At 44.4% G+C, this 27,368-nt stretch overlaps 1 protein-coding gene across 4 annotated transcripts in view; it reads left to right on the forward strand.

Annotated features, from left to right (window-relative positions):
* Positions 1-27,368, forward strand: part of Cacna2d1 (calcium voltage-gated channel auxiliary subunit alpha2delta 1) — a 401,933-nt gene that overhangs the window by 57,313 nt on the left and 317,252 nt on the right. For all 4 annotated transcript variants that reach the window (XM_063237508.1, XM_063237510.1, XM_063237511.1 and 1 more), the window contains exon 2: positions 12,326-12,407. In XM_063237508.1, coding sequence (XP_063093578.1) covers positions 12,326-12,407 — 82 coding nt within the window. The remainder of the gene's footprint in view (positions 1-12,325; positions 12,408-27,368) is intronic.

Here is a 27,368-nt window from a genome sequence, read left to right on the forward strand (position 1 = left end):
CTTTAGTAAGTAGTTGAGTATGTGGGACAGTTCGCGTGGTAGTTTTTCATGTGTAGTCTACAAGTGGGGTCTCCATTATGCAGAATTTAAACTAAAGGATCAAGATATTTTCTTTTATGGTACCTATATCAGAATATCTAGGAACAGATTAACAATGAAATTCATGGACAGATCAGTCAGTATAGACAGGATACTGTTTTTGTTCAGTGATCGAGTGGCAGCATTTATACTAATATGTCTAGGTGTCAAGCCTCTGATGAAGTGTTAGCAGTCTGTATACCATTTACTCCTTGCATTGATTAGAGAAATAAGTTAGAGTTGTGTTGAGAGCTGGATGCACATGTCCCTGAAATCCCAGCACTCTGGGAGGCTGAGGTAAGAGGATTGCAAGTTCAGCCTAGTCTGGGCGATTTAGGGACTTAGACCCTGTCTCAAAATTGAAAAAAAAGAAAACGCCCAGGGATGTAGCTTAGCATGAAGGTCCTGGGCTCAGTCCCAAAAACAGAAAAAAAAAAAAAAAAAATCAAGTTCAGGAAGCTGGAAGGTTGTGCAGACGCCTGTGAGGACACCATTTTCCTTGCGTGGCCAGCAGAGCAGAGGGCCTGAGCCACTGGTTTGAGAGAGGACGTGATGAAGCGTAGAGAAGCCAGGTCTGTGTGGGGAGAGGCCTAAGCCACTGCTGGGTATTGCACAAGGGCCCTGGGGCAGGCAGAGTGAATGCTAACTGGTCAGATGTGCTCAGGTCCTTTGGTTTTTTCAGGAAGTGACCAGGGGTCCGAGGCGCTTTTCCTACAAAAGGGCCTTTTACCGCTGAATCTGAGGGTTCTGGAGGCTGCTGATTTCCATGTGATTCACAGACGTGGCTTCAGAAATCTGCTCAGTTTGATGCTGCACCCAAGGGTGGTCCCTGGCAGAGTGCTGGTTAGGATGTGGTGTGCATTGGAATTTTGCTCTCAGAGCGTGGAGCGGCGACGGGGTGATTGATCAGGAAAAGAAAGATCTGCAGCGGTTCACACTGCACGTGCGTGAATGTGGGTGTTTGGTCCTCACTGCCGCCTGCTGCATGGGTGTCTTCTGTCTCAGGAAGATGAGCTCTGGGGTGTGGCCCAGCAGCAGGGATCCCAGTGTCACCCCAGTCCAGGCTGCAGGGATATCTGCCTGTTAGCAGGCTTCAGCCTCTGCAGACAGGAATTACAGCAGATGCATTTACAGAGATAAATGCATTGACACACATGAGCCTGACAATGCAAAAGTCAGCCGCTGTGTTTGCAAGTGCTCATTTACTAAAGATTTAAACTTCAGTGACCATTTTGTCATTTACTCCCAGACAAGGGAAGTACACAACTGACACGGTGATTTCTTCTCTTTTCTTTAAATAATAGTGAATTTTGTGATATTGAAGATTGAACTTGACTTTTATTTTTAGTTTAGTCTAAAAAGCACTTCTTGGTGCCTGCATATTTATTTACCTAGGATGTGACCCAGAAGCTGTAGTTGCATTTAGCTAAAGTGATTATTCCCTTAATACATGTTTTTGATTTAATTGCTTAGGTTTTGGCCTACTTTTCAACATACAAAGCATGAAAGGCTTAAACATTGGAAAATATTACATAATTTGGGAAGATACTAGTTCACACAATATGTTTGAAGTTGCAACTAGGAAATTAAAATTGACTTAATTCCTGCAGTTGATGTTTATGTGCCTCACTTCTTGCAGAAAGGTTTTATTGAGAGTGCCCAAAAAAATATAGTGTATTGCCATGTGATAAACACACATTCATTTTTAAAGGTGGATCTTACTGTGTGGAGCAGGGTTAGGTCACAGTGTTGCAGCGCGTGCGCACACACACACACACACACACACACACACACACACACACACACGTGCAGCATTGTGTGAAGTAGCAGGTGTAGCCTCTCACATTGTTCCCGCTCAGTGTGGGCCAAGGTCACCAACATCTCCTCATTTAACAAACTCCATGATACAGTTTATTAACCTCGGCCCTCCAGCTGTCCGGGCGTCTCTAACCTTGCTTATCACAGGTCTGTGCTGTTTGCATCCTTCAGCCACATCTGCCTGGCTTTTCCATCCCATGGAGAGAGACCAGTGTTTCCTTCTCTATCCTTCTGCAGTTGACCACTTTTAAATTTATTTTTAAGGACAATGCTCATGGAGAGAGAGTTTTTTTTTTTTTTTTTTGTTTTTTGTTTTGTAAGCATTAGGTTTTGTTTGCACATCATAAATCAGGAGCAGGAACTGGCTGGGAGTCCTGCCCTACAGGTGACTTCTGGAAGCAGTGGTTGTAAGGTGGGGGGTGTGGCTCAGGTGGAAAAGGTCGGGAACAGTTGGGTCCGTGGTGAAATCAATTGCACTGCACTCGTTTTCTGAGCTGCAAAGGTATTTTCTGTCTCATAGTGGGAGAACTCTTTCTTATCTCTGTGTAACCTTGTACTTAATTGATAGAATCAGTGGAGGTGGGCTCCCTCACAGTATCCCTTTCTGATTGTCTTTAGAAGCAGAGTTGCTTCTCATTTGCAAGTTAATCTACTTCATTGACAGCTTTTTGGTTGTAAAGTAAACTCTGTGTTGGAACAGCTGTCAGGCAAATCACACTCTGGGCTGTATTGAACAGAAGCACCCCTTGCGGTGTGGGAACCTGAACCCTGGTTTTACTATGCATGCGTTTGTTTGTGTGTTTGAACCTGTGTCAGGAAAACAAGCAAGGCCAATAAAATTGTCATGTTTGTCTGCTCATTCTGAAGCATTTAGTGTCGCTTTCAGAATCTTTTCTATAGAGCAGCACATCAAGGCTGACTCTACATTTAACCTGCTACTTCCTGCCAGATATGTGTGTGCGCTGCAGATATTACAGGAACAGCTTGCAGTGGGCCTGATGCAGATCACTGATAATCTCCTGATGTTACGGAAAGCAGTGGCATTCCTGGTTGTAAATAAAATAAGTAGCACTTGTCTAATCTGATAATCCTGATGAAAACTTGAAGAAAATTACAGCATTTAAGTAATCATGTGCATATTTCCACAGAGACTTTTCAAGGAAGAGAAATCTGGGGTTTTCTCAGCATGGAGATCTTTATTTGCTGTGACTAACTTGCCTTCTTGCTATGTAAATGTAAGGCTTCTTTTAAATGTCATTTTTTTAGCTTTACGTCCATGAAGCAGGGTCATAATGGTCTATAAGACAGAAAACAGGAGGCATTTCTAAGTTTTGAAGACAGCAGAGTTGAGGTCTCTCCTGCTGGTTAATGGATAAGGACTGCACTGTTTCACTGCTGTGTGGATCGGCATGGGTTAAGGTAGTTATTGTCTGTGAGTAAACTGTTCTGCTTCTTGCAGTAGAATCTGCCTCCCTCTGTAATCTCAGTATTCTAGAGGCTGAGGCAGGAGTATTGCTGTGAGTTTGAGGCCATCCTGAGTTACAAAGTGAGCTGAAGGCCAGCCTGAACTGCACAGCGAGACCTTGTCTCAAAAAGGTCAAAACAATTATATATATATAAAATATATAGATGCTACTCGGTAGATTTTTGTGAGCACTTAAGAACTTGTTCCTGTACCATGTTAGCTTAGCTCCTGATTAGACATGGTCAGTAGGTATCATCTGTTGTTTACGGGGCACCTATTGTGTGTTCAGAGCTATGCTGTATCTCTGTGGAATTCAGAACTGCAACCTGTAATCCATCCCTTTAGAAATAACAGTCCCTAAGACAGTACATTGCTGTGTGTGACAGTTTGTAGGGCAAGGTGTACAGTTTTGAGAAGACTAGAGAAGAGAAAGATTAAAGAGACTGAAGGCTGGATTGACTATAAGAAGGTACCAAGGTGCAGATTTGAAGGGTGGTTTGGAGCAGTGGAAGAGAGTTAATGTAAGTGATTTAGAGGGAGAGAATGCGGCAGACTGAAGTATTTGTGAAAGAATTAAAAGTAGCTTGACTAGAAGTATTAATCCATGTTGGGGAAGGAGGTTGGCCGTTTACATTCGAATCACAATATAATCAATATTTGAGTATTTTGCTGTATTGGAAATATTATGATTGCTCGGACAATAATTAAGACAAAAGGAAATGAGGAAATTTTATCGTGACATTAAATAATGTTTACATGCTTGAGTTAGGCTGCAATAAATTCTGTGAGCAGTCTGCAGTGCCTGAGGAAAAATACAGACCGCAGGGAAAGGAAGGGTTTTCGGTGCAATGAATGGGGGTTCTGTAATGAGCAATTAGAAATGCAGCTCATTTGCTTCATACAGGCACCAGCAGCAGATTGCATGGCCATGTGGGACCCTCCCTGGCAGCAGCAGGGTGGGACCATGCTGGAGGCTGTAACTAACTGTGGAGTGCAGGATGGAAAACAAAGGACCTGGCCCTGGGGCGGCCAGGTGTGCAGGCCCTGCCCCAGCTCCTGTGTGAAACTCCTCTCAGATCTACCCCAAAGTGTATTGCTGATTTGTTAGGAAGCTGGAAAGAAATTGCTGCAGCTGAGGCACAAAATATTAATGGAACAATTTTTAAAAAATGCTTGGATAAAACAAAAATCAATCCAAGATGGTGGCAGAGTAGATAGATCTCATAAAGAACCTTTGGCCTCTGAGAACTGTGAATGTGATTATCTGTAAAGTGGATTCACTGAGCACACCTGCACACACACACACACACACACACACACACACACACACGCACACACAGAGAGGAAAGCCCAGCAGAAGATGAAGCCCAAGGCACAGGAGCAGCTTATGTATCAGAGTTGAGTGATACAAGCTTTTGTCTACTCTTAAATACTTTACCTTTCCACTCTGATTATCATGGCCCCAGCCCTTCTGCGTTTCCCAGGGTTGTTCTAGACACAGATGACATGTGAAAGCATTTCACAAGGCAAAACAGCTTTCTAAAAACAGACTAGCAGTGTTACTGAAAATAGTTTAAATCGAGAATAATTTCAGGAGCTAACATTCCTGGCGTGGTATCCATCTACCAATAATTTTATGATTTAATGTAGATACGAAGATCTCCCTGTGTGCGTGCACACGCGCACACACACGTATGCACACACGTTTTTGACTATGTACTTACTGATGATATGAAAATGCATTTTTAGTATGCTTGCATGTATAGGTTATCTAGATCTTTGGCTTACTTACATTATTTTTACCCAGCCACAGGGACACTGTGGGTGGTTTATTATATAACAAAAATAGGAGGCGCTCGGCATTGGTGGAAGGGTTACAGCAAATGGAGCACTTGACTTCTGAAATGTAAGATCTTATTACTTCAAATTTATGAATAAGCTATTTATGTGGCAGCACAAATGAAACGGACTTTTTCAGATCTTTTGATCTTTTACTTTTTTTCTCCTCTCTATAAGGCATAACTATGCTTTTTATTTCCTTGGATTAAAAATAATGTTAGTCCAAAAATAGTGGCCGAGGCAGCAAACTGCCTTGGGACAAGCCCCGAGGGACAGGGACTTCCCCTCTGGGTGCTCAGGGCCTCCTGCTTCCCCTCCGCAAGGCTGAGCTGAGCCTCTCCTCCTTCCTTTGTCTCTGTGATAATCGCCAGTGAAACTGGTGGAGTGGGCCGTGGAAGAAGGATGCCAGTTTTGCTGTTCTGTCCTTTCAGACAGCAGTGGTTTTACATGTATTCCTCTGTTCCCCACACGACCACCCCCGTCAAATGCAGGAAAGACGGACAGTTCCTCTGGGAGAGGACTTTTAGCTATCATTCCCTCTCACTGTGTCAACCAGACCAATTCTCTCTAGTTCAGCTTCTAAAGCAATTAAATAGACCACTGGGAAGACCTGACACTATCCACTGGGCGATTCATTTATGCTTTTCTGAATTTCGTGTTCAAGTGGATACAGAATGAAGCAGATTACCATCTTTCTTCTTTTTTAAAAACAAGGACTTTTCAGAACTATGCATAGTCTCTTGAAAGCCTATTAGGAGTAAATCCAGCTTCACACGGAACAGTATGAATCGCATGGAAAATTTATCCTCTCTAAAATTTAACGAATGTCAATAATTTACATGTTTGCTTTCAGAATGTGAACTGTTTCTGAACAATGAATTGAAGTAGAAGACGTAAAATATGATTGAAATATTCAGTGAACGCTGCCTCAATTTTCAGAGGTAGCTTAGTGAATGGGTTCAGATTACACTGACTGCATAGACAGCATCCAGCCATCACACACATTCTCTGAGTCATCTCTGAGTGCATTATAGGACAAAGAAGGATTGTAACAGCTTTTTGTGTGAATTGCACACATGGTAGAAATATGTGGAATTTTAAGGAGACATCTAGATATTTAATAATTCTTTTAAGGATTAGGCTGTTGGGAGCCGCGGCCGACACCGGTCGCCTTACTTGGCGGACGTAGGGCCTGTGGGTGGGAGCGGAGCCTGAGCTAGATTGCCCCTCCCATCGAGTGAGTCAAGTTGGCGCCTGCTTCCTGCCCCCTGATTGCGCTGGCGACTTAAACAACCCGCTCTGTAAGATAGTCTGCCTAGCAACAACTGATGTTAGCCAGTCAGCCCGCATCGCGTGCTTTAAACTGATTGGCCACTGTTACCCTATAAAAGTAAATGCCTCTCCCGCCACAAGAGAGAAGCACAGAGGAAGCACAGAGAGAGATAGAGAAAGTCCACTGGCGAGAAAGGGCTGGTGGCAGAGAGGAGGCCTCACGGGGCCCACGCGGAGACAAATAAAGGCAAGGTTGCACACCGCCAGACTTTGTCGTGTGTCTTTCCTGCCGGCCGGGAGCGACCCCGACATTAGGCCACATCTTGAAAGTCTGCCATCTGTCAAAAAGTAGATCCTGTTTATAAATGCTTGTGTCCAGCAGCTAATTGTTTTCCGATGTGGATTATGGAAGATGCCTGATTTAAAATAATAGTTCAATTGCCTTTCATTTCATTGCATTTTTCTATTTATTCTGTGAATTTTCATGTGTCTCTACTTTCAAGGCTGTTTACTGCAAACCTTAGAGATGTAGTCATAAGTACACATAAAACATATCCCCCAATCACGGACATGTAAGAAAATAAACACGAGGCGCAGTTAGAGGGCTCTTGGCATTTGGGGACAGAGGAACCCGTTCTTGTTCCTGGTTTGGTTGTGAAGGGTGAAGTCACAGTATTTCGGGGAGGTAACCACTGAAGGTGAAAGTGGGATGTTGCAGGTGGGCACTGAGGGCCTCGTGGAGGGGGGCACAGGACAGGTGTGAAGATTTGCAGGTGTTGGAGTGAGAGGCCTGAGGGCTGGGCTTCTGCTTGGAAGTTTTCCTCCTCTACATTTTTTTCTTACCTGTGGAAGGTGAATGCTGGGTTTTTATGAAGACAGAGCACCAGAACGCTTATCAAATCTTTCAGCATGGAGAAAACAGGCTCTATGCAATTAGCTCCAAGGTGCTGTGTTGGAAACGCTAAGCACTATCACCATAAGGAGTGGTGGGGCAGCTTAGGTGCCAAACTGAGGTGGCATGAGTGGGGGTGCTGGGGACAGCAGGGGCACAGGCAGCTGGTGGGACTGGGAGGGAGATGTGGAGTTTTAGTTTATGCACCTTTGAAAAGCAAGGGTGAGGCATCAAAGTGGGGTGACCAAATGGTCACTAGAGCTGGAGCTGCAGTTTAGGAGCTACCTGAGCCAAGGTGGTAGCTGAGACACGAGATTCTGAAGATAAATAATGACAGGAAGGGGTACGGTGGATGAGAGTGAGCCTTGCTGTTGGGAAAGGACTGGTCTTAGGGGCACAAAGAGGAACCCGATGACAGTCACATAGTGGGGAGCCCTGGGACCTAGGCCAGTGGTGCCAGAGGCACAGGGATTTCAAGTGGAGCATGGGGTTCCAGGAGGAGGGGCCAGGAGTGTTCCCCAGGTGCGTCCTGAGCTGCATACCTGCCCTCTAGAGCTGTCCTGATTTCCCTCTGCCCTGACTCTGCATCCTTCCTCTCCTCCTGACTTCCGCGGGGCTCAGGACTCGTCTCCTAACTTTGAGGGCCCTGGCTCACCCGAGGCTTGAGGCCCCGACCACATACTCCTCGCCTGCGTGGAAACCCCAAGTGTGTTCTAGGGGGGGGACACTGTGCCTGCCCCTCAGCTTCCTGTATTCCTGAACAGCCAGATACTCTGGGGTTCAGTGGTCTTCATTGATCTGGGTGGAGATCATCGTGCATATTTATTTCTGAGAGAAGGACTTTCAAACTAACCATTAAACTCCTCGTGAGCAATGTTTTTATTCCATAGCGATTTTTCAGAGTCTGTTCTTTCAGAATACCTCTCTGCTGTTTGAGGTTAAAACAGAGTGTGAGTACAGAGGCCACATCCTCCCTTTATTCTCTGCGCCGTGCTTTTTTTAGAAGGCTGCTTGGCTAACACTTTGAAAAGGGATAAGATTTAAAGCATGGTAATACTGAACTTTTGCATTTTCTTAGAGATAACATTACAAGATTATTTTTCAAGTTTATCAGAAAAATGGCTTCGAAAACAAACTCTGCTTGTAAATGTAGTATGACATTGTAATGACTATTTTGGGTGGTGCATGGGAAAGCAGTCCTGAAATTGTCAGGACCTTCCCTGCACCTTTCCTCATGCCTGCTCCCACCTGCTGGGATGTGCCCCAAATTCATCTGTGCGCCGGGGCCGTCTGATCTGCCCCAGAACCCCAGGACTCATGACAGTCACACAGTGGCCTGATCAGAGCCAGTGGAGGCTTGGACCCGTGCACGGCGAGCCGTGAATCCTCTCTGCCCGCTCCTTCTGAACCTCCAGGTTTCTTTTCCACGTCCTGCCCTGGTCTTTACTGTCTCTGAACGCTGGCTCTGCCTCCTGGATCGCACAGAACACTGACGCGGCCGAGCAGAACTGTCCCAGCTCCTCCCGATGGCTGTCCTAGTTACTGCTTGCAGCCTCCCCTCCAGCGTCCCTTTACAGGCCAGGCTCTGTGAGTGCGTGGCCTCGTTTGAAGCCAGCATAGGTGTCTTCTTTGCTATGCTTCTTTCTTGGTTCATCAGTGCCTTTCACCCTCTCAGCTAGAAACTGGGCCAGACCAGAGCATGAGCATTCTGTGTTCGCAGAGTCCAGGAGCAGTCGTAGAGATGGGAGGCCCAGCAGCCAGCTGACCTAGTGGGTCTGCATGCACGGGATGAAGTAAATGTCCCTGACAGAGTGGACGATGGCTTAGGGGAAGAGGATGGGATGAAAAGAGGGGGTCCACGTAAGAGGTCAGAAAATGGAGGGCTCAGGGGACCTCAGCGATGGGGACAGGGGGAAGGTGAGGAGGCCGAGCAGAAGCAAACATCGCAACGGACACTGAGGAGCGCAGACTGCACAGTCCATGACCTGCTGGAAATAGACAGTCAGCACCCTAAAGTGCGGCAGGCGACTTGGGACGTTGCTCTGTGGGTGACAATAGAGCATATTGTCATATGGGATATGCAGAGAGAGAAAGAGCAGCTTAGAGAGGCCCTGGAGGGCCTCCCTGCGAAGCCCTGGAGTCCGGGCTGGAGACTTGCTGTGTCCTGGGCCTGGAAGCTTGTGTCCACTGAGTACTCAGAGGTGTGTTTAGAGACTTGGGTGTAAGGTGCAGCAGGTGAAGAACAGTGCGTAGACAAGGCGGCTGCAGGGCTGGTCTCTAGAGAGGTCTGCACAGTTTAAAGGTGTGGCATGATGTCCTGTGTGAGGAGGGCACAGAGGGAGGGAGAAATAAACAGTGGTGAGGAATGAGAAATGGCACCGTGGGACTCCCAGGACCCTGGGAGCAGGAAAGCCAGGAGAGGGCGGGGGGTCCAGAGAGAGGCGGGACCGGGCAGGCGGGTTCGGTGTCATCCAGGAAAGAGCATGAGCTTCACCTGGGAGGCGGGGAGACCAGGGCACTGGGAAGGGTGGAGAGGGCTCCCTGCTGACTCCTAATTGGACAGGGAGTGGACCGCTTGCAGGAGGAAGGCAAGCAGAGGAGACTCCAGAGAGTCAAGGGGGACATGTAAAGGATGGCCAGTGATGGGGTGTAGAGAGTGCAGCCCCAACAGGGCCTTTGGCGTCCCACCAAACGGTGGACTTTGCTCCTCCCTTTGCCCCTGGACACTTGGATGAGATGGGTGTGCTGCCCTGCAGCCAGAGGGAAGCTGCATCACACAGGAGACCAAGATGCTGGACCACAGGTGCTGCTGCTCTGGCATAGTGACCACTGTTCCTCCTGCATGGTGACCGTTGGTCAGGTCTTCTCTCCTCTGACCACACCTCTGTGATGCACTCCACAAAGTAGCGCCTGCCTGGGGACTCTCCTTTTGGGCCACCTAAAAGTGACATCCTGTTCAATTAACTCTCGTTTTTCTCTTGTTAATCCGTATTTGTTAATAGAGATCTCAGTCACAAAACCCACAAGCCGTTTCAGAAGGCGCGGGTCTTTCCTTTGTCTCTGTTTCTCAAATAAAGGCATGTGAAACCATGCTTTCTGTTTGTCTGTGATGGGAGTTACATGCGAGGAGAGGTGATTTATCTTCTCTGGCTTCCAGAACTTATTCAGTAACTGCTTGGAGCAATGACTGCCTGATCTAAATTAGAAAATTTTGTCTGTGGTCTTCGCATTTACCTGTACCCTACTGTAATTTTTGTCTTACTGTAGAAGTTGACTGCAGTGATATTTAAACAGCAACACTAAGAGTTCTGATTAGTTGGTGTTTGTAGTATTTTGCAAATACATGCACCAACTAATATTACCAGCTAATATTAGAATAACACTATGTATGCACTCACTTTAATCATTCTATAATTTCTGATTTATTTTGTTTTCTGGTATTTATGAGTTTTTTTATCCTATTTATATAGCAGAGTTAAATACATTTTCTTAATTTTTATTTGTGGTAAAGTATACTTAGTTTTAATATATTTTATTTAGTACCTAGTTTGTTTTACATGCAAATTATTCTTCTGTATTTTTCTGATGCACTTCATTCTTTTTTAAAATGATTTTGTTTTCTTTCTTCCTCTTTAGTTTATCAGCTTATTATTTTTTATATATTCTCCTAAACTTCATTTAAATAATTGGTTGTGTTATCTTTTTTATTCCACATTTAATTTTTTATTCTATTATATTTAAATTTTTCTGAAAAGAATTTTGTGACCTCAGTGCAGTGTCAGAATTCCTCTCTAAGGAAAAGGAGGCACAAATAGTTAAGTTCCATGTTTTATACCTGTAGACAAAAATTCAGTTGCCGATATTAAGCCATCTCCTCTCATTTTTAATACACTACTAGTGTTTCCTTATATTTGCGTGGGGAGAAAAGGGTACATGCACTAGATCCATAGCATAAGAATAAATAAATTCAGCACAGGAAGGAATTGAAAATTAAATTACATTGGTCCAAATGAGGAAAAGTGTGTGGTGGTCAGGAATGTTTCTATGCCAGAAAAAGTTAAGATAGAAGTTGGACTTAGGTTTGTATAAAATGTCCCAGATCCATAGCTCATTTGCATTAATTCAGAGAATATTCCTGAAAAAGGATTTGTACTTAAACCCTTCAGTCATAATTTTCATGATCAAAACCATTGTTTCAGAGTTTAATCTTTGATCCAGTAATTCCAAATCTAAGAGTCTAGCTGGAGGAACAGCCTTTCAAGCCTGTGGACTAAAACGCTTGATGCAGTGTAATTTGTAGTTGTTGAAAGCCTTTGTCTTTCTTTAAAAAGGAGGATGGTCCAGTGGATTGTGGAGTATAGAGATAATGGAATGGTAAACAGTGGCCATTAAAAGGAAATGGTTACAAAATATTTGTAATGGTATGTGACAGTCATGTGACATAAATGCAAAGGATATGTGAATTGTTTATAACATACTTTGAAGGGAAAGAATTTTAAAAGGCCAGAAGAGACTGTATCAAAATGTTTAGAGCAGTTATTATTGGGTGATGGAATTGCTCTTGCATTTCTATAGAATTTTTAAAAATATAAACGAATGTTTTCATCATATTGCAGAAGGCCAATTTGTCATTTTTTTCTGGAGACAGGGTCTCACTATGTAGTGCAGGCCACTTAATGAACTCACTTATGTAGCCCAAATTGGCCTTGAACTCATGGAGATTTTCCTGCCTCAGCCTCCAGAGTGCTGGGAGTACTGCCCGGCGTTTATTTTTGTCGTTTTGATTTGGGGAAATTTCGGGCTCCTAAATGTTTCAGTGCCTTTGCAATTTGAAGGTGGAATGGAAGGGCGGACATTGTGGAGTTAGGAGAGAAAGGCCTCAGAGCCACCTAATGTACGGTCTGGAGCGTGTTGGTGGATTCTCAGGGTGACCCTTGCCTTCTTCTCTCTCATTCCCGCAGGATCAAGTCCTGGGTGGACAAGATGCAGGAAGACCTGGTCACTCTGGCAAAGACCGCAAGTGGGGTCACCCAGCTGGTCGATGTGAGTAAAACCCACCAGAGAAACTGCTCCTCCTTGGCTTCCTCACGCACAGTTCTGTTCTTCGAGGTGGTGCCTCTGTATTACAGGGGACCCGGGAGGGAAACTGAGGCCTGTGGTGCTCTGCGTTCATATGAGCACGAGTCCATTGCTGTCGGTGAAGCTTCTCACCGCACTTTACCGTCTATGGGCATTCTCACTACGGGGCCAGCACCTATGCCGTGCACCATGCACTGTCACCTCACGGCTTCCCTCTTCACAGTCTGCCTCACAGTGTCAAACACGGCATGGGTTCAAGTCTTGCAGCCTTTGAAATATCCTCATATCTTCATTCCTAGATAATAGATTTTATATTATTTACTTATTTATCTTAGATTTTTTTTAAAAAAATTGCAAAAATGTATGTATCCATGGCTGGAAACTAGAATTCCTCCTTGAGATTGGCAGTGATTGTTTCTGTGCCAGAAATGGGGATCTATAGAGGCGATTTGAGCTAAACTGGCTGTGAAAATTGCTCAAAATGCTTTTTGAAAATGGCAGGGATAGCATATAATATAAATATTTGAATAGCATCTTAAGCTGATCGTTTTTCTTGGGGAGGAGCATTTTGGAGGTGTAATGTGCAAGATTTATTAAAAATTAGATGTCCCACTTAAGTATAAGTAATACACTGGAATATCTGCATGTCCTTGAATCCTGTACTCTTAGCAGACTGTGACCCTTGTGTATTCCAAAAATGCTGTGGGTTAGCCAGGTCAAAGAGCACAAAAGGAGTTCCATGTGTAGCACATGCATATAAATGCTTGGGAAGAAAGTATTTAGGGTTTTGATTTTCTAGGTTTTGGAATGTTTGCATTTGTATGGTTCAAAAATTGGGTTGAGAACCAATTCTAAATATGAAATTAATTTGTGTTTCGCACACACCTTATATGAAGTGTGACTAAAACACAAGGCCCGTGTTCACAGTTAAAAATATATTACAGTGAAAGATTCATTGCCATAAATTTCCCTCAAAACCCTCCCCAAAATTGAGACACACTACCCCATCTTTCTTGCCACTTTCTGAAGCGGTTCTGCATGTCCTGTGTCCTGAGGGTCTTTTCAAGGTGTGATCAAAAATGCTGCTTCTGCGTTCCATCCAGCAGAAAGGCGGGCTGGCGAAAACCTCACCTGCCTCCTTACCTGCCTTAGTCTCCAGATCTGGCAGCTCGCGACTTCTGGCTCTCCCTCAAAGTCAGAATGACCGTGAAAGCTCATTGTTTTGGATCAGTTCAGGGCATCAAGGAAGCCACAAGTCAGCTAAAGACACCCGTGGAAGAGGATTTCCTGCTCAGCTTCAAGAAGTGGCGGGAATGACGGAAAAGTGTGTTGGAAAGGAGGGACTTACCAGCAATGTGATCTATTCTAGGACATTTTTAAATTTAAACATTCTCTGTCTTTTTCTATCCCATCTCACCCTAAAAGTAATTATAGAGGATGTTTTCAGTGTGCAGTGGTTTAGCAGTGACTTTCACATAAGGCCAGGTGTGTTACTTTGAGGCTATTCAACCTGCATGTATGTGAACATTCTCCTCAGGGAGGAACCGAAATGGGAATCACCTGAGGCTTCCTTGTTAGACAGTTAATTGTTCTATAATCTCCTCATTCAGTAGTTGTACGTTTTGGACTGAGACTGTGTGGAATAATCCTGGGTTCAGATCAGCAGCTCTGATGTGAAAATCTGAAATCCAGAATCTTCTAGAATCCAGACCCATAGAGCTCTGACCTGATGCCCCAGGTAGAAAATTCCAGCCCTGAGGCAGAAACACAGGGGTGTGGCTCTGGCGGGAGCATTTGCTTAGCTTGTGTGAGGCTCTGTGTCAAATCCTCAGCACCACCCAAAACCAGCAAGTAAACAAGACCAAGAGCAGGAGAAACATCTCTGCCCCCCCTCCCAAAGCCTACTAATGTTATAAAGACAACCTTTAGGCCATGCGGGTGGGGTAGGTGTGAAGCAGGATGATTCCTGTTAGATGCAGCTCACATCTTCACAATACCTCACTGTATGTGTGCGAGTACCACATCACAGCCAGGCACACTGCACACGGAAGGCTCACCTGTGTCTGCAGGTCAGGGGCGCATTTGGAAACAGAAGGCCTTCATTCCAGTGAATTCCAGGGATCACCAGGAATTCTATCTGTTATCTCTGAGCACGAGGGCTGGTCAGGGACAGGGCAGGCACCAGGATGAATGGCAGAGCTCAGTTCTCTGCAGCAAGCAATGTCTACTCATGCAGACCCCGCCCCTGGGCTGGAGCTGCCTGGCTCTCCAAGTGCTGTCACCCCCGGGATGAAAATACACCTGGATGTGGCAGTGTCCGGAGAGTGACGGGGCTGGCAGAAGTCCCAGCATGTATTGTGTGTTTATTTTCATTTAAAAACTGTGCAGTTGACTAGGGGGAAAGCTGTCATTTGAGCACCACGAGATGGAAGAAGTGAAGAGGGATACTGATTTTCGGACTGTGCAGCTTTCTTCGATGATAGACTGGAGCTAGAAACACGAAGCTCTCAGCCTGTCCTTCCGCATCCCACCCAGAAGCACCCTGCTTGGCCTGGCTGAGCTTCCCTTGCCCTAGGTGCTGATGTGGGCTTCACCAGCCCGGCTGCTTTTGCAGTAAATCATGAGGCAAGAAAGGTCTCACCTGCTGTAGGCGGAGCAGGTGACTCAGGAGTATGTCAGTGGGGTACATGAGTGAGTCGCTTTGTCTGAATTTAAGGAACAAATCCAATGGAGAAGTCCATATGGGGCTCTTTGACGGGACACAGTGAGAGTAAAGTTATAAGTGGCATAATTATGGGTTCCATAACTTGTGTGTGTTAGGGATAGAGCAGAATTCATTGCTGGTAACACAATCCAGGTTTTAGGGCACACAGAGAAGTCCTCTTACAGGGAAGAGGGTTCCCTAGGCCTCCTTCCTCTTCCTGGACAGGAGGTGCCCCCTCTGCACAGCAGGGAGGTGGTATTGTTTTAGTCACTGGAACTTAAGTAGAACCAGAGAGAGGATGCCGGTTGAGTGCGAGCTGTGAGATGAGAGGACGTTGGGGTTTTGGTTTGTTTTGCTTTCTTTGTTTCCATGAGGGTCTGGGGATTATACCCAGGGCATCATAGGGGCTCGGTCAGTGTTTTTCTGCTGGGCTGTCAGCGGGGGATCAGACTCCCTTCGAGGCCAGGAGCTGAGTAGGTGGAGGGCCTTAGCAGGTCCCTGGGATGGAATTCTGCACTATGGAAATGATGATTCTTCCCAAGCTGACAGATTGCTTCTGCTGATTCACCAGTACAGCTCGAGTGCTACAGGAAGGCCAAGAACTAATGCAAACAGTCGTAGTACCTAACTAATACGGCCTTCCAGCCTTAGGGAAGTCGCTTTACGAGCTCATGTAACAGGGGACAGGGGGTAAATATTATTGGATAAATTCAATCTTGGGACATTGTAGATGAGAGATTTTACCCAAGTTACTTGCCTCTCTTTTGGTTAGGCCATATATTTTTCTATCCTGGATCCAGCTGGGTTTTCAAATATCTCTTATGGAATCGTTCCATTACTTAATTATTTGGAGGCTATGTATGTCCGTCACTTATTGCATATCTTTATCCAGTGAATAGATGGAATAATTCTAGGAAGAAACATATAGGAAAGAAACTATACATTTTAATTTTTAGAACTTTTAAAAGTTCAGCTGTAGGGCTTCATTTCCTACCCCTGAATTCAAGCACCACAGTAAATGCTTTATGTAGTTTTCCTCATTAATCCTCAGCAACACCATCCTTAATATGCCTGAAGAAATTCTTTACAAGTTCTAAATTTTATTCTAGATGATACACCTACTAAATTGGGTGCAACTGTGCAAAGTAAAAGCATCTTGTGTGCTTTAGCATATATGTTAATATCTCACACTTTTATATTCGTGTTTGTATTTTTAGCAAGTGAGCAGATCCCCAATTAGTTAGTATATGTGGCTATGATACTGCTCTTTTCATAAAAGTTACAAATTTTAAGAAGCTACAGCTCTGCTACCAACAGCTATCCATGCATGAGCATTTCCATTTGAATTTCCTTAAAAAAGTAGTAGAAATAAATTCTAAGATACAAATTCATATGCATAACTTGAACTTTCCTATCTTGCTTGGATGCACAGAAGAGGTTTTGTATGAGCAGCCATGAAATAATTGCCTTGATGGTAGAGAGAGTACATCTGCTGTGATTTTTGTCTCCCTGGTCTTGCAGCTGAAGAAAGAATGTATCATATTTTAGCATGGCCTTGTACAAAACCTTCCAGACCGTTATCCCTTGGTCCTGCCACTTATTGGCCTTACGACCTGGCCACGGTGCTAATGTCCCTGGACGGTTGGGGTGGAGGATGCAGTCTATACAAGCCGTGTGCTGACATGTTGTTAGAACTCCAGGCATCCATGCACGGGGTGACTGGTTCGGGGTACTGTGTTTGCTAGTTGGAGTTCAGGTAGAGCCAGGGTGACGAGGTGACAGGGTGAGTGTGTGCTCTTCTCTCATATCACAGCTCCGAGGGAGCAGTCAGGGCTGGATCCCGCTGTGCTCTTGGCTTCCATGCCTGGACTAAGCGACCCTTCCAGTGGCTGATACTTCCTAGCCACCATGCAGAGGGAAGGAGACGAAGAGTGGCACCCAATCACGTGCTAACACACTGTGCTCACACTCACATAGTAATGATGATAACTTGGTCACAAGGTCACTTGCAGCTGGGATTTGAGGAGCCTTTGTATCCAACTGAAGTTCCTCTGAAGAGCGCGGAACCCACGATGGGCCAGCAGCAGACCAGCCCTGTCCGCAGATAGATGCTGTTGTCTGAGTGTGTCTGTGCGACCCCGTGTCTGCAGAAGTGTTGCAGCCATAGTCACACAATCAAAGCTACATTTACAAATTTTAGACATGCAGATCAAGAAAAAAGCCCCCACAAATCTCAAGATTTTGAGAACCATATTTATTTTTATACAATGTGGTTTCTAGAATATTCTGAGATATATTTTATGATTCTAGCCTCCCCCATGCACATGTCCTTTTAGTTGCTGTGCTGGTAAACGGAGAGGCTCATGCCACATCAATGAATAGAAACATTCCAAAAATTAAAGTATTTGTAATATTCTTAAAACCTGTATTGGTTACGTTTATGATGCATTAGCCAGCAGTCCCTTGTTTTCATGTAATTTATTGAGAAAATACTTCATCATAAAGATGTTCCTCAATTTTGTCCAATGCGTAAGTCCTGAGCTAATCTAAATTGACTGGTTCTCTAAGGGTAAACCAATGAAGGAAAACCGCTCTTTTTCGTGCACTGCTTTCTGGCTCTGCAGAGTGTTCCATGGAAAGGAATCAGAACGCTGCATGCCTGTCCAAGGCCTCAGTCACTCCCTAGGCATCCTTGCCTGAGGACTGTAGACAGCAGCACGGAAGCAGGTTGCAGCCTACAGGGACCTGTTGGCCTTCTTGTGCACGCTTCTCTTTCTCTCCTTACAACTTGCTGTTCTCTGGGAAGTGGGGTTTGAAAGCTGTCCCTCACCTTGCATCATCTAACTCTGGGGCTGAACAGATGTGTCAGGTGCCAGGAGCAGTTGTGAAGCTCATGTCTGGGGAGTTGAAGTTCCTCCTCTGTCTCCATGGGTAAACTTCGTGACAGAGACAGGTGGGGACAGGAGCCCAGTACACCCTGTATTGTAGTGAGGTGCCCAGGGATAAAGGTGAAGGTGCTTGTTCTGAGGCTGCTGGGATGCAGGACCCCCAGTGAGTGAGCCCTCCTTGATCTTGCTGGCATGGTCCTGCCTGGCATGGCCTTGCCTGTGGTTCAACTCCTGGGGCCGAGGGACAGGCTGTGCCATTCCTGTTTGGTGTCTGCTTGTCTCCTTTCCAGAGAGGCAGAGTTTCACTCCTGAGTCCTCATAGAAAACCAAGACTGTGAATGCACGTTTTCTTCCCTGGTCTTTTCCTTCCCTCCTCCATCTGCCAGGCCCTCTGATGGCTTCTCCCGATGGCATGCAGGATTCCAGACTTGCATCTGCTGTGTTATGCACGGGGTTCTTGGTGCGTCTCTCTAGTGCTTAAGGATGTGTGCCTTTTGTGGTATCACTCACTAGGGCTGATGGACTTTCCCACATTCCTACTGAACCCATGCTCATCCCTGCTGTGTCTTCTGATAGTTGGCAACACTGGGAAGCTGATTGCCTTACTAATGGAGATTACTGGGTTCTTCTACCATGGCCAGGAGAGGCTCCTGCTTCTGTGATAAAGGAAATTAACAGTCAGCCAGTGTAAATTTACTGGAAAAAGTTTTATTTGGGAAGTAAGGGGGATGCTCAGCTTTTACAGAGATGAAGTGGGACCCTTGACAAAGGGAAGTCTGAGAAGAGAGCAAGGGGGCATTTGTGTGAGAGGCTGCAGGGCACTGGGCAGAAGGAGGACTGGGCTGGGCTGTGGACAAACGCACCTGGCTGTAGTCTGGGAGATCCTCACCTCTGTCTGGTTTCCTAGTTTTGTTTTTTTAATTTTTATTTTAAAGAGAGAAAAACCAAATAAAACAAAGCAGAATAAAGCCAACCAGAACAGAACAATGAAAGTGACACAGGACTTCAAAACAAAATAATCAACAATGGCTCCCATAATGCCTCTTGTTTTCTTAAGAATAGCTGTGCATAACGTCTCACACAATGAAATCCAACAAAACAAAACAGAAAAAAACCAATCAAAACAAAAGAATGAAAGCGTATTTTAAAGAGAATAAAACCAAACAAAATAAAACAGAATAAAGCCAATCAAAACAAAATAGTGAAAGTGATACAGGACTTCAAAACGGGATAATAGGAAGTCAACAATGACTACCACAATGCTTCTTGTTATCTTCAAAATTGCTTCCCCTGTCATTGGACATAATAAAATAAAACAAAACAACCAATAAAAACAGAATGTTGAACAAAACAAAGCAAGAAAACAAAACAGTGAGAACAGTATTGGATTTCAAAATCAGAAAGTAATTCCCATATTTGCTACATTGCACACTGTTATCCTGTCAATAGATGCTCAGACCAATGACCGACCTCAGGCCTGCAGGGCCAACCAACAACAGAACCACACCCTCCACCCCTCTATAAGCAACCGGGTGTCCCGAGTACAGGCTGAGTTGATAGCATCCCAGGTACCAAAACAAGTTAATGCCCCCATTGGTTTCCTAGCTTTTGAACTCCTGTTTCTGGAGGGAAGTTATGTCCGGGATCTGCTCATCTCTGCTTAGGGAGGGTCCTTCTTGGGAGCTGGGCCCACTGTAGGCTGCCTGCTGCAGCCCTGCCCTCCTAGAGCCCAAGGAGGAGGTGCCCGTGGGGTGAGCACGAAGCCTGCGGGCGTTGGGCACTGCAAGCCTGTCTGGAGCAGGACTTGGGGAGTCCTCTTCTGCCAGTGTCTTTAGTTTTGCTGTTGTGGCTGCCCCAGTGTCCTGAAAACATTCCAAATGTTTCCCTTCTGTGCTTGTTGTGACTTGGGGGAAGAGCCAGCTGTCACAGAGTCCGCCGTCCCGAGAGGTGACGAGGGCAGGGCGTCCTAACCCTAACCCTTCCCCTCTCCTTTGAATGGCACTTGGCTGCAGCAGTCACTGTGTTTACAATCACAGCATGGAAAGACACCAGTTTGAGAACTGCTTAGGAAGCAGCATGGACAACAGAAGGAGTGTGGTGGAATGAAGGAGATTTTGAGAGAGATTCGTGGCGGTGTGGTTTTGTTTTTTTTACTGTAATACATTTTTAAAAATTATTTAATATTCACCCTATAATTTGATCATATTTTACCACAAAATGTACTACTAGCAAAGAGAATAGATTCCTCCCTAACTTTCCCTACCAGAGGTTTTAGAATAAGATGCTATTTTAAAAATCAGTGATTAATTACATTCATTTCCAAAGATACGGAATAAATCCTAAGGGGATTTGTAATCTTAAAGTGACTTTCAGTATTTTATTAACAGATACTTAGGCATTTTCTTTTTTAAATCTTACTGTTCTCGTCCACTGTAGATCATTAATGAACACTTCCTTAAGTTGTGTTCTTTGTTGAGAACCAATTTACTATTTTTTTTTTTTTTTAATCCAAGTGATTCCCTGACAGAAGACTTTTGCCTGCCAGTGAGACACATGGCAATGGAAGGTGACATTTCTGGTCATCATAACTCAGATGAGGATGTGTTATGACCAGCATCTACTTGTCATTGAAGCCATGGAGGCTACTAAGTACCTGCAATGCACAGGACACCCCACAGCATGGGGCCACCTGGTTAAAAAAATGTCATTAGCACAGGTTGAAAAACTGCTGTAGATTCCATCTCACCGCAGAAAGAATTGCTGGAGGGGCTGTGGAGAAAAAGGAACCCTTTTCCAGGAGTTTAGACTGGTGCAACCACTGTGAAAATCAGGTTGGAGATTCCTCAAAATGCTAAGATCAGAGGTCCCACTAGACCCAGTTATTCCCTTTCTGGGTGTCTTCTGGAAAGAATTAAAGTCATCATGCCACATTGATACATACACACCTATATTTATAGTAGTACGGTTTGTGATAGCTAAATCTTGGAAACGGCCCAAATGCCATCAACCAATGAATGTATAAAAATGATGTGGGGTTTTTTTATACAGTGGAATACTACTGTATAAAGAAGGGTAAAGGAGACATTTCTAGATAAGTGGATGTACCTTGAGACCATATTCCTAAGTGAAATAAAACAAACACACACCTGTAAACATTGCATTGTCTCCCTGGTGTGAGAAATTGAAAGGGTAAATAAGGACCAGAATACACAATAGATACCGTGATGTGGGAAGAAATTGTTCAAAGAGAAAGAGGAACCAGGCAAGAGGAAGGGCAAAGGAAAAATGCCCAGAAAAGGATAAAATGAATACAAAACTTTGTAAATAGGAAGGGGAAGAGGAGTTAAAGGGAGGAGAGGGAATTTGCAAAAAAAGAGGAACGAAAATCTCATGTACAGGTATAAATTCCCTGTGATGAATATGACCTGTGTGAATATCTACATTGTCCCCCCAAAATACTAGAAATACTGAAGAATTTAACCTGCAAATGGTGTGTAAAGCTTTTAAATGAATATAAATTTGTGACAATGCCTGTCTACACTGATAGGTAGCAGCCTTTTCATAGAAAAGCTGCAGGTTAAAAAGATGACATTAAGGGCAAATTCAGTGGAGCTGCTTTAAAAATACTTTTATTGGTAGTGAAATGAATTTAGGTCATTTGGGGTTAGAGACATTAACTGGGCAGGTCACTCGGCCTATGGTTAATTATTTTCTAATTTAGTTTTAGTAGAATATAGTATGATCTTTCCCACATCTAACTGCACGTGAATTTCCTGGTTAAACTACATACACAATTCACGGTTTATACACAGCTTCAGACATGGAAAGAAGCTGGGTTCCACTGTCTCTAACGTTGTGTTTTCCCAAGTGTTCACAAAAGTTTGCCTTGTATGGGAAATGTCTGCATCCTAAAAGCTGAGAATGTCTTGCTGTGCAGGTTCTCCACGTTCCCTGTGGTCTTTGTTGTAGTTTACTTTCTCTACTGCAGAGCAGCCTGTGTCTCTGGTGATGTAGAATGTCCTGCTATGTGGAGATGAAGAGCATTTCCATGGCTGTCTTTGCACTTGCCTTCTTTTCTCTTCAGTGTCTTGCTCACAAGGTCAGCACCATGTGCTTGCGAAGAGGACCTGGGGCAGGTGGTGGTATGTGGTGGAACTTAACTTCTGACTTTATTGTGCTTGGTAGCATTCTTTGAAGAGAATGTCCCACTTGAAATGTGATAATGTAGTCCCAGCTGAGAAGCTGTATGGTATCAAGGAGAAAAAGTACAGCAGGTGAGGGAACAACAGTTTCTCCTAGTTATCAGAGAAGTAGGCAGTATGAATGTATATCCTTGTGTGTATATAAGTGTATATGCATGTATGCAAATGCATGTATGTATTCAGATGGTGTTTATAGTAAGCTAGTTTATACTTTGATTTCTTCCTGGGTACATGTTGTTGGGAAAGGCACTTGAAATTCAGGACTAGGTATTACTAGCTTAAAGTAGCTTTGAGTTGACTAAAGTATAAATGCATGCCCTGGTTTTTATACCTTGTCATGGTTTATGTCAGTGGCCCCCAAGCCTCATGCAGTTATGGACTTGACCAAATCTAGTGTTTGTGATTGGGTGGTGTCAGTGCTACACCCTCCTAGGGGGGTGGAGCCAGAATATGATGTATTGCAGGAAGAAGGTGAGTCTCTCTCTGTCTTGCTGGTTTGCTCCTTGCTGTTTGTGGTGGCTATAGATGACTGCCCTGCCATGCCATCTTGCCTTGGAGCCAAATGAGTATGGACTGAAACTTACAAGAACTGTAAAAAATAAACCTTTCCTTCCCTAATTTTGGGTATCAGGCACTTTGTCTCAGCAACAGTGAAAAGTAACTAAGATATACCTCTCCATATTTGTACTCCAGTTAGCCTTTCAATTTTTATTATCCAATAGTTCCTGGTATTACACACGCACCCATCTGTTTCATCCTTGGCCAAAGGGCACATTTCCACTAAAATGTGACTATGATCCCATCATTTTAATTATCATGGCCATTTGATTATACTTTTCTCTAATTCTGACCACATAAATTTCCACATCTCTTCACTAAAGCACAACTGCCATTACCTCTTACAGACCATTACTCTAGCTTGTATATGGACTCCATTATTTTAGATCATTTTATGGGTGACATTTCTTTTTTGTTAGGTAATGGCATTACGTATAAATTTTCCTTGTTTTTCTTAGTTTTATTTTGATTTTTAAGCATGTCCCCAGAAAACCCCGAGAATACCTGGCATATACATGGGTTCCTAATCTATGCACTCAGTATTTGTTGTGCCCAGTACTGTGTGGTATACCAGGCATGCCTCAGTGAACAAAGTAAACGGAGGTCTTCATTTTCTTGACACATTCTGAGTAAAGGGAATAAAAGACAAACATGGTGGCTATATGAATTGTACATGGTAGGTTATGTTTTTTTATGCATGATGATAGCAACATAGAAATCTCAAGTCCTGACAATGTCAAAGCTAAACTGAAGAACAAAAGACTGAGTAAAGATGTTGATCCAGATGTGATTGGGTGCACTGGGGGTGCTACGGTGACAGCCAACACAATGATTCAGATGTGAGAAGCAACATTAATACAATGTCTTGTATCTTGTACACTGAGTACTTAACATCTTCATGAAGTTATACAAAGTACTGTTCTTGTGATTAGTGTATCTCACCAGGTAGCGTTTGCCTTGAGTTTTCATCCAGCGGCGATAAGCGTAATTGAAAATATACTAAGAGTGCCAAAGAGTAAACAGTTGGAAACTTTCATTTTTGCTTCAGAGATTGTATATTTTCAGGGAAGACAGTAGAGATTAAAAAGATTAAGGTTTGATTAGAAAACAGTAGATCGTTTTTAAACAGCAAATGTTCCTAGAGGAAAAGAGAGTTTTATTTTGTTGTCTTTGCAGTCCTGCTGTCCTTGGTAAGCATGTAACGATCGATTGCTGGCTCTTCTTTTCCTTGTGAAGAAATCCTCACCCATGTCAGCATCTGGCTGAACCGGCCATCTAAGATGAAGATGAAATTTAAGAAACGAAAAGCAATTCTCTATTCTATTTTGAATCATCGTAAACTTTATTTATTTAAGGGGAAGTGACCAAGAAAGAACATTACATTGTTCTTTTATGCTAATAAGCCTTTTGGAGATAAGTTACCCTCTGTTGCTAGGAGATAAATAATCCAAAGGTCTAAGGAGCTCGATAAACACAGGAACAAAAACAACCCTAACACACCTCAAAGAAAAACCATCTCATGTTGTAAAATTCAGTTAAAATTAGTGACATCGATTTTGTGGGCTTCTAAAGAGGTGAGACAGTAAACCTCATTTGCCTGTGTTCCTACTGAAGATTTCCAGATTTACTTCTGTTAGCTGATTGAGACATAGGAGTGAGGGGGAGGGGAGGTAGCACTTTCCTTTAATCCCCCCCCCCCTTAACATGCAGGGAACTGTAATTACTCCTCCAGGTCATTTATTCTCTGTTCAGTGTAGACTTGTCCATTTGGGCAATTTTAGCTTTTCTGTCTGACTTTCTTTTGGAACACTGCACAGGAGTGAAGGTAACACTGGAGTCCCTGAGCTGCTTTTCATTTGTCCCTGAAGCCGAATGGATGGGGAGCACAGGTCACAAAGAGACTCATTGTTCTCGGCCCCAAGCATCCTGTGACCCAGGGGAGAAAGTGCAAAGTCATGGTTCAGGCTTGCTGTTAATCCCAACTTTGAATCATGGAGGCTGTGTTTGGAGTTCTGGGTTTTTTTAGGAACAGTGAATCACTTGGCGAGTTTGTTACAGAACTACTTATGGAAAACTGGGGAAATTTAAGGGAACTCAGTGGGAGGGTGTGTTTCAGCCAGAACTTGGGGCGTTTAGCTGGTATTTTGGTCTGTGGAATGATAGCCCAGAGTGTTTCCACAGGTCAGTTTTTATGGTGTGTGCTCATCAGGGTGTCCTTGAGGATGACGGAGTCATTGTGTGAAAATTAGCATGCGCTGATTGGCTTGGAACAGTGCAGATGCGTTGTCACAGCTCTGCACACTGCTGTGATTCCCTCCTCAGGTCACCCTGGGTCATCTTCCAATCAGTGATGTCAGGCTGCTTTCTTCTCTGGCTTCCTCACAACTTCCTCTTCCATGATCAAGGACCATGGTTTAGGGGTTCCCTATGGAAGGCGCTCTGGTGTGCCAGCCAGCAGCACACTCACAGGTTCAGGGAATGAGGATGCTGGCTGTTAACTGCCTACCACAGGGACCCTTCCATTTGCTCAGTCTATGTGAATACCGTTTTCCTCAGATGCACTTCATTGCTGCTTGAGCTCCTGACCCGTGCTGCCGTGGTCCGATGTTCCCTGCCACCGTGGTCCCATGCCAAGAAGCTCTGATTGGTCCCTGCAAGTTGCTGTCACTGTTTATACAGAGCTTGTCTTCCCAGCTTCTCACAGCTGTTGACTCAGCAGTTGGCTGCTTGCGGGGTTGATGCAAGTTCGTGGAATTCCTCAGGGCCAGGGCAAGGCCGCCTGGTAGAGCATTGCCAGGCAGGAGGGGCAGCGCTCCCAGGGCTCCTGTTCCATCGGGAGTGTCAGCGGGCAAACTTCCTGCAGAAAGACGGCTGTGGGCGGTGCAGAAATCTTGACCACGACAAGCTCCTCGTGAAGGAAGCCACCATACCAGTATGGGAGAGGGACTGTCCAAATCTATGTGGTTATGATCTAATATGCAGAAATTTGACTGTGATTCTCTTTTAGGGGACCTAACTTTCTTAGCTGCTGCCTTTTTCTTTCCCACCAGTGGGGAGATTAATCTTACAACTGGAAGGTTAGTCCTCTTTACAGTGAAGGATGAATTTAGTAAATTCCAAGACCAGCTGTCCTTCAGTATTCTCTTAAGTCCTCGGCAGCTGTGGGGCCCTCAGCCCGGTACCACACATCACCCACAGCCACACCTCCCCTGCTCTGTCCACCCCTCCGCCTCCGCATTGGAGCCCCCTCACCCTGCCCTGGGGCAGACTCCCAGCAGACATGCTGGTCTTGCAGTACCCGCTCACTTTGTTTAGGGGCTACTCTGTATCCCTGCATCCCACTGAACCCTGGGCAGAGCCGGGCTATACTGTGCTGGGCACACTTTCTCTGATCCAGCCAGCTTACCTCTCATTTCCTGCTGCTCAGAGCGGTCCTTGGCTCTTTTACAGTGAGGTGGGACTTAATCTTATGATAGAGCTGTCAAAGCGCATTGACTTCTCTCCAGCAGAATAAGTCGTGTAATAGATGTGAAGTCCCAAAAGTGGTAGCCTTAGCTGCCTAAGCTGGATGCTGGTATTAGTCTTGTAGGCGTCCAAAAGTTGGAGACATATTTACTTCCTGCTCAGCGTGCTTGGGTATCTGTATTACCTCATGAAGTGATTTCGTGGCATGGTGGTACATAGTCTATGGTTTCTCAATACTCCTTTAGGAATCTTGTCCAGCGTTTGTACCAGTGAATGGTTTCCTTTCCATGGAGCACATTCGAGTCTATTTTTTTTTTTTTAATGTATTTTGAAAGTTGTCTGGAACCGTGGTCTTAATTTAGTTTAGCGATTTGAAAGCCATTTCCAGTGAGGAAGATAAGACGGTGTCCTCTGTGTGGTGATGGCAGTGAAGCTTGTCTTTGAGTGTAACAGTCAGGGAACATTAAAGGCAGTTGTGATTCTAAGAAAGAAAGAGTTTGGTGACAGGCAGTCTTCCTCTCAAGACTGCGTATCTCAGGGCAGGAGGAGCACCTGAGATGCAGGAAAGCCAAAGCACGCTGTTTAGTGTGCCACTGAGAAGAAAGGCGTCTTATTGTGGTGGATTCTCTGGACTCACTTCATACAGGCCAGTTTCACAGTGTGTGAAGCTTGACGTGATTTTAACGCAGTCCTGTCCGGAGCCAGAAACTCATATTATTTCCAATACGTTGTTTTCGTCAAGAAAGAAATTGGATCCAATGACAAAGCAGATAATCATTTAGAACAAAGGAATAAAATGAGGAAGGGGAAAGATGCTTTAGACAGCATCTTAAACTATTAACATGCTAAATAGTATAGAAGTAAGGGTTATTTTACAACGAAAAGAGAAATATATTTATGATTACAGTGTATCATGTAATCTTCAAAATATAAATGAAACCTCCTTTCAGAGGTTGGCTAGACTTACATCAGGAAGCTTTTCTATGGAATGTTAACTCATTTCTGTTACAGGAACAAATTCCAGTTGTGGTTTTGTGTGAAATAGTGTCACTAGGTGTTGGCACTGGGACCCTAGGCTTAAGTTCCCTTGATGCCATCCATTTAAAAT

Source organism: Cavia porcellus, unplaced genomic scaffold, assembly GCF_034190915.1.
Source record: "Cavia porcellus strain 051 isolate PalLab524CR breed Dunkin Hartley unplaced genomic scaffold, mCavPor4.1 scaffold_2, whole genome shotgun sequence".
Lineage (NCBI taxonomy): Eukaryota > Metazoa > Chordata > Mammalia > Rodentia > Caviidae > Cavia > Cavia porcellus.